The sequence below is a fragment of the Sinocyclocheilus anshuiensis genome, unplaced genomic scaffold (assembly GCF_001515605.1).
Source record: "Sinocyclocheilus anshuiensis isolate Anshui unplaced genomic scaffold, SAMN03320099.WGS_v1.1 scaffold253, whole genome shotgun sequence".
NCBI classification, from domain to species: Eukaryota; Metazoa; Chordata; class Actinopteri; order Cypriniformes; family Cyprinidae; genus Sinocyclocheilus; species Sinocyclocheilus anshuiensis.
The window spans coordinates 1,152,075-1,159,749 of NW_015537969.1; the positions used below are offsets into that span (position 1 = coordinate 1,152,075).

At 36.7% G+C, this 7,675-nt stretch overlaps 2 protein-coding genes across 2 annotated transcripts in view; one reads left to right on the forward strand and one right to left on the reverse strand.

Annotated features, from left to right (window-relative positions):
• Nucleotides 1–1,610, forward strand: part of bet1 (Bet1 golgi vesicular membrane trafficking protein) — a 2,975-nt gene extending 1,365 nt beyond the window's left edge. Inside the window, exons 3-4 of the mRNA XM_016462254.1 lie at nucleotides 549–605; nucleotides 690–1,610. Of these exons, the coding sequence (XP_016317740.1) occupies nucleotides 549–605; nucleotides 690–845 (213 nt within the window). The 3' untranslated portion in view covers nucleotides 846–1,610. The remainder of the gene's footprint in view (nucleotides 1–548; nucleotides 606–689) is intronic.
• A 151-nt stretch (nucleotides 1,611–1,761) lies between these two features.
• Nucleotides 1,762–7,675, reverse strand: part of LOC107669823 (probable acyl-CoA dehydrogenase 6) — a 16,793-nt gene continuing 10,879 nt past the window's right edge. The window contains exons 4-9 of the mRNA XM_016462242.1: nucleotides 4,880–4,986; nucleotides 3,584–3,751; nucleotides 3,321–3,494; nucleotides 2,688–2,849; nucleotides 2,254–2,404; nucleotides 1,762–2,037 (exon numbers count right to left, since the gene is read on the reverse strand). Coding sequence (XP_016317728.1) covers nucleotides 1,947–2,037; nucleotides 2,254–2,404; nucleotides 2,688–2,849; nucleotides 3,321–3,494; nucleotides 3,584–3,751; nucleotides 4,880–4,986 — 853 coding nt within the window. The 3' untranslated portion in view covers nucleotides 1,762–1,946. The remainder of the gene's footprint in view (nucleotides 2,038–2,253; nucleotides 2,405–2,687; nucleotides 2,850–3,320; nucleotides 3,495–3,583; nucleotides 3,752–4,879; nucleotides 4,987–7,675) is intronic.

Below are 7,675 nucleotides of genomic sequence, written 5' to 3' on the forward strand. Positions count from 1 at the left end.
CTCTCTCTCTCTCTCTCTCTCTCTCTCTCTCTCTCTCTCTCTCTATATATATATATATATATATATACATGAATTATATAAAGTATATAGCATTAAATATATAATACATACTAATAAAGTTTCATGCGTAATAATTACAAAATTATTTTTTATTACTTAGCTTTTTATCAGTCATTACATTATATCTATGCATATATATATATATATATATATATATATATGTGTGTGTGTGTGTGTGTGTGTGTGTGTGTTTTAACTCTATCTAGTGGTTTTCTACGCGGAAAAGTGTAACGTGCAATTTATCGCGTTTCGTTCGTATTCTGGGAGCATCAGCTTGTGTGTGTGTGTGTGTGTGTGTGTGTATATAGTATCATTATTTTGGGCTGTTAAGCTTAAAATAGTTTTTCTTTAGCACTGGCTGTTGTTAAACGTAGTAATTATGCAAACAATACATTAGTTGTCCTGTGAGCACAATTGTTCCATACAGCTAGGTTATGGCAATAAAGTGTTGAATCCTAAATAACCTATACTTTTTACATCTATTTCAGCTTTCAATTGACATTGGAAATGAGGTCAAGTACCAGAATAAAATGTTAGGAGAAATGGTAAGCGATGGGAATCGATTCTACTCTCTTCATCAAAACACTTACCTGAATAGCTTAAATATCTAACGTTTGTTTCTCCTCAAGGACTCAGACTTTGACTCAACTGGAGGTCTGTTGGGAGCCACCATTGGTAGATTGAAGCTCCTCTCCAGGGGAAGCCAAACCAAGGTGTACTGCTACATGCTGCTGTTTGCCCTGTTTGTGTTTATTGTCCTGTACTGGGTGATCAAACTGAGGTGATCGTAGGACTGATGACTCTTCAGGACCTTTCGTTTGTGCCATGCTTATTTGTGGTAGAGGGTCAGAATCCTCACAGAGATGACGAGGACTGAGGTTATTGAGTAGTACGAGAGTGCTTTCTTTCCATTGGACAAGAAGTTGAACCATTGATTGACAATGTGCAATACGAGACAAAAATCTGTTCTAACCCACCATTAGTGTCCCCCGAGGGGAAGGGATAATGCTAGTTGTCTAAAACTGGTCACAAAGAATATTGTGAAGATTAACATGCATCTTTCCTTCTTTTTTTCCCGAAATAATGACCTTTGTTTAATAGTATTATTCTTTTAGGAGAACTTCAGTGCTATAAATGTGTGCTAATTTATATCTTCTATAAGGATACAGATAAATGCATTTAAAAGAGTGGCACCTAATCAGCCTTTATTTTCCTTTCTTTTACTGTGAAAGTCTTACAACATTCTTGAAAGAGTTGCCACAAAATTGTATGAATATAGTGTTCAAAGGGCTGATCTTCAGATTGTGAAAACTATACTGATACGAGAGTTTATGTGCAATGCAGATGTATAATAATGACCATATTAAAAACAACCCCATAATTCTGTGTACTTCAGAAATGTCTTAAGTAATTTTGAAGTTCTTGTCCAATCTCTTTTGCTCTCTATGGTTAAAATAATGTATGGTTAATTTCAGTTTTTTTTAGTAACTAATTTGTAAATAAATGTCATTTTTCAGAGAATTATTACATAAATTCCTTTATGTTGTCAACTTGAGTCCTGTTTTCATATATCCCATTTATACTTCTCAGGAATCTTACAACAAGCTACTGAAGAATTATGAAAACTTTATTTTGTTCATGCATATTAACAACAAACATTCATATAAAACTATAATCAAAATTTACATATGTTACATATAACTACATATAAAGTTTTTCATCAAGTCTTTATTAAAATACCCTTTTTTTACTGCAAGGTACAAATCATCCATCTTAAGGTTGTTAATGGCTTTTATAACTGATATAACTATAGTTCATTTATATTTAGTGTCAGATTCTTCTTTTAAGGGCACTTTGTTTTTCAAACTGAACTCATTTTGGTGATGTCATTTCTTGGGTAGAGTGTCCATGTACTTGCATATGACTGACAGCATCACCTCGTCAGCTCCTGCACCAATGGACATTAACCTGGAGTCCCTGTTAAGAAAAAACAGATCAGATAGATTCGTATCCAATATTTTGCACTTTTATAAATCACTTGGAAATTCGATTCACTGCATTCACTCTTGACCTGGCTCTATACTCATGAGTATAAACATGCAATCCAAACTGTTTGCTTTTAAATGTCACTAGATGTCACTGCAGCTCTGAGAGCACATGCATGTTCACCTCATTCAGATGAGAGAAACTGACCTGTAGAACCTGCTGACCAGGACGTCACTGGTGAAGCCCATGCCACCCCAGTACTGGAGGCAGCTGTCACCGAGCTCTCGGGCCAGTCGTCCTGCCTTCAGCTTGGCCATTGACGCCAACTTTGTCACATCGTTTCCCTTAATGTACAAAGCTAATGAAAGTGCACAGGGAAAAGAAACAAAAAACAAATTCAGAGGTATTCATTTTCAGGCATTCACGCTGAGGTTCAGCTCCAATTTTTAATTTCACAACCTGAGGGAGGAAGAATGAAAATGGACTGATTGCAAGCCAGTGAGTGCTCACACCATTTCTTTCCATTATTAATTCGGAAATTGGTGGCCCTGTAGACCTGCCAGACCCAAACCCATGAAATTGCATAGCTGCCTTGGCCTATAAAATCATTCCGGAATAATTTAAGAAATGGGCGGACTCACCTGTGGCGCGATGCAAAAGGGAGCGTAACAGCTCGATTTCTGTCTGCAGCTCAGCCAGCCTGAAGTGAACGACCTGGTGGTACAGAATCGGCTGATTGAAGATCTTCCTCTGTCTGGTGTAATTAACGGTCTCTTGGACAACTTTCTCCATGGTCGTCAGAACTTAAAAAACAAGGCATAGGAAAAATTCCGATGTGTTTTTCAGCAAATTATATGATTGAGGAAATAGCTGGATTTCAGTTCTGACAACATCTAGACAGGAACGCGGAAATGATGTCAAAAGATCCTCCAGAACATGCCAGACCTTTTTCTTCCTTGATGTTTAAAGCAAAGCACACAAGTTTGACTCACTGATAAACACATTTGGGCCTGAGAGGATCTGACCTGGCTTGTAAACACACAGGCACTACTGACTTTAACACACTGACGTCATGCCCGTGCCAGTGAAGAGAAATGTTTGCTGTGCAGTGGGATGTGTGGGCAGAGCCGATCCTAGACTTCTGGGGCCCTACGCAAAACTGTCGGGGGGGGGGATTAAATCATCTTTGAGAGCAAGGGGGCCCTACGCAGCGTGTGTACTTTGCGTATAGGGCGGATCGGCTCTGTGTGTGGGAGTTGGAAAGGATAACTTACTATTGGCCACCCCCCAGAGTCGCTCCTCCTGGAATTGAAGCATCTGGTACGTGAAGCCCATTCCCTCCTGCCCTATGACATTTTTGCAGGGCACACGCACGTCATCGAAAAACACCTCTGCTGTATCCGATGACTGCATGCCTATTTTATCGATCTTACGTGCGATGTGAACGCCTGCGGACGTACGGTAAAACATTAGCATGTTTTATTTGGCAGTCAAGACTCTTTTTCCAAAAGTTTGGTGCTTTTGCATTACGTCTTACCAGGCAGATTCATAGGTAAACAGATTAGGGATTTGTTCTTGTGTGGAGGGCCCTCGCTGGTGTTGGCCAGGAGGCACATCCAGTCTGCCTGAGTGCCATTAGTAGTCCACATCTTTCCTCCATTAATGACAAATTCATCTCCTTTGCGCACAGCTTTAGTCTTGATGCCTGAAGGAGACAGTATTTATTCCCAAATTAAGACTCTTTAGATCAGTGGTTCTCAGCCAGGAGGCAGAGGCCTACTATGGGGCTTCAGAAAGCTTCCAATTGGGCCACGGGGTCACTTAAAATGATTTAAATGAATCTATTATTATTCATATAAATATTATTATTATTAATAATTATTAATTATTAATAATACGGTTTTTAGTTTTTTTTTCTAATTTTGATTTTTTTAACAAAAATATAAAAATTTGAAACAACACCAGGTGGCTTGAGAAGCAAAACTGCATGATGTTTTCTCTTAAGTTCAGTTTTTTACACAATTTTTCATAAACTTGACCATTTATGCTTAAAAATGTTATTTTACTATTGATTATATACTATTATAGTATTTATTAGTATTTGAAATTAGCTTTTATTTTTACATTTTTCAGTTTTAAGTTGTAGCATTTTTTTATTAGTTTTTGTTTTACTTTTTTATATTCATATATAGCTTTGATTTCTTTTTTTTTAGTTTATTTAGTTTTAGTACTTTAACTTATTTCACTAATTTTGTTTCAATTACTGAAAATTATTTGTAATAGTTTTTGTTAACAATAACAACACTGTTATGGAATCACAAAATGAACTGTGGTTAACTTAACTATATCACCGCTCCCAGTTTCTGTTAATAAAAAAGTTGAAAACAACCAGCTTTGTCATAATTACAGCAGAAATATTAGAGGAAATTGGAGGATTTTTTGTTTCTTGGACAAAGAAGGGCCCTCAAGCCAAAAAGATTGAGCATCACTGCTTTAGATCATACTTGGCTTTAAATGTAAAATAAAGTAATACGGTACTTTAATTTCTCCTCAAAACAACTCATTAATAATCTGTGACTAGTACCAGCTTTACTTCAAATACAAATTTTAATACATTTATGAAAAATGGATCTGCATCCCCCTGTGCGCTATTCCCATGTAGGCAAGTCTTTTAATCTCCCTGGCCTGAAATGCTTTGATATCTTCATTTGGGAAAGTAATTAATTTTAGATTTGCGTCTGGTGTAAGTTTACATCTTGTTTAGAACACCCCCATGGCAATATAAAGAGCATGTCTTTCCTGTTAGGTACATTATCTCCAGCAAAATACTTACTTGCTACATCAGAGCCGGCCCCTGTTTCGCTCACCCCGAGGCAGACCACTATGTCTCCCATTATGGTGGGCTGCAAGAACTCTCTCTTGAGCTCTGCAGAACCAAACCTACAACAGCACAGAGGTCACAGTCACATCCTCACAGTTATTTTGTGAGTGTCGTAGCAACAGTGATTAAAAGCTCGTGAGGCAGCATGGGCTACAGAAGACATTAACATTTTACTAGCAGCAAATGCAATTTCAGAAACTGTTCCATAGGGCAGAATCACAAAGACTAATCAAAATCCCTGATTTTCTGAATCCAAATAGCCAAAACGAATATGCACAGAAAAATGAGTGTTTCCAGAGAGTGAGCACAGTGCAGTAATATCCCCTCAGTGACAGCGTACAACCTGCTGCAGTCAGAATATGTCAAATGCTAAAAAGGAACCATGCTGATGACTACAGTATTTATTTATAATAAGTGATAGGTGATTTCATTTGTTTTAAGAGTTTATCAACACATGGTGAAGAAATACCTCATTCAGTCTACTGCAACATTCTACTAGATAAAATAAAATAATTTTCCTTTATTTTTCCTTTATTTCCTTTAATAAATATTTCCTTTATTTATTTTTAGCCTTTTCCCTACTGAAAATAAATAAATAAAAACACAAAAAAAAAAAAAAAAAAAAAAAAAAAAAACTCATCAAGACGGATGCAGGCTTCCATGTGGGCTGCACTGCAGAGTATGATAAGTGTAAAAAGGGAAGAGCTATTTCCAAAGTATGGTTATTAAAAGCAGAATGCGTCCATTTTAGCTAGACAGTCTTCAATACTTGTGAGAGGTAAGTATAACATTGCTACTTCATTTATTTGTTTTGGTAACTTAAAGGAATAGTTTTCCCAGAAATGTTCTCGTTCTTATGTCATTCCAAACCTGCATGACTTTCTCTCTTCAGTGGAACATAAAAGAATATATTTTGGAAACTGTGTTTTCTATCCATATATTTAAAGTCAATTGGGTCCAAAGGTGTTTTAGAGCCAGTGGACAAAAATGGACATAATTTGGTCCACTTAGTCCAATGCTGTTTTGGACTCAATGGACAAAAAAATAAAGAAGGAAGAAGGTCACACAGCTTTGGAACAACATGAGAGGGAGTCATCGCTTTAAAGCATGATCAGGTTTTTTTTCAATATCAGAGCTTTTTTATTGTACATGCTGCAATTTATAAAATGAAAACTGATCAATTATATAATGAAGAAGACTCTTATAATGACTTAAGCCTGTATTTGTTCCCCAGTTTGAGAGTATGTGGTTCACGTTTGTTTTACTTCAACTTCTGCCTCAGCTCACCCTCAGTGCTCATTGTCCCAACGGGTGCGTTTGTGACATTAGGGGTTCTGCAAAATGCATTGGGGACATCACTGACATACCCCCTCTCGACCCAACAACAACCTTCCTACTCTTGCTAAATGACACAAACATAAAGATCCTCAAAGACCGAAGTTTCCAGCCGTTCTCTCTTCTGCTACGACTAATGATCACGCACAGCACTCTAGACACCATCCAACCAGAAGCCTTCCATGGTGCTCCACAGCTTCGGTCCATCAAGCTCTCATCAACCGCACTCTCTGTCTTCCCACCCAAGGTGTTTAGTGAGCAGAGCAACTTGGAGCAACTGCAGCTAGATGGTAACCAAATAGCTTCCGTTAGTTCAGAACTCTTTGAGGCGATGGTCAACCTCACTGAACTAAATCTGAGCAAGAACCGCCTTTCCCAACTGGACGCTGACGTCTTCCAGAGTTTGACCAAGCTGAATTACCTAAACTTAGCTGATAACCAACTGAGGAACCTCCCGAAGATCCTTTTCCAAAAAAAACAATTACTGCATAGGAAATAGCAAAACTGTATAATATATTTTCTTATAAGAGCATATATCTCATATATCTTAAATTAAGTTTATTTTTCTTACCCTATTATTCCCAAACCTAATTCATTTTTATTTAGCAAAAAAAAAAAAAAAGAAGATATTAAGACTTTTTTTTTTTTACTGGAAAACAAGTTAAAGTAACTTTCAAAGTGAGAGATGAATATTGTGAGACAAATGGCATTTAATGGCAAGGCCAACTGATGAAGAAGCCAGTGAGACTGGCTGTTCAAAATAGCTTAATTAGATACTACTTTTACATCTTCTGCAGTATAAATTATGCATAGGGGGAGAGCGGGGCACAAAGCAACACTTTTTGACTTTCTCAAATTGTGTAAATCCACATGGGGTTCAGAGTATAATTTTTTCATCCACAGTAATTTCACACTTGTCTAGTACAAATGTCACTTTGGTTCATAATTACAGTGTATACGTTTTTCTTTATTTACCCTCAAAAACTGGAAGTGAAATGTGACAACATGCCCCGTAGGTGGGGTACATTGTAACATCTGAGGGGCACGTTGTAACATGACCATATAACAGCTTAAAATGTTATCTGATCAAATGAAAAAAATATACAAGACAAACTAAAATATTTTGTCAATAAAATAAAATAATTATTTATTTCAAATAAAATAATGGCGTTTTTTAAGAATTAAAAATAATCTGATTTTGGAGTTTGACAATGAACACATTGCAACCATGCTTGGGACGGCCCATATAAACGAGCCAAAATGCTTTCCATGTCTTGAAATAATAATTTCTTAACATTAAACATTGACTGTCAGTCTTTATTCACCTGTTTCTCGTTGTTTATCATTAACATTTATTAAAGTAAATAGTGTGAGTTACATCGCTAATGTCATAGAATAGCACATTGTAACGCA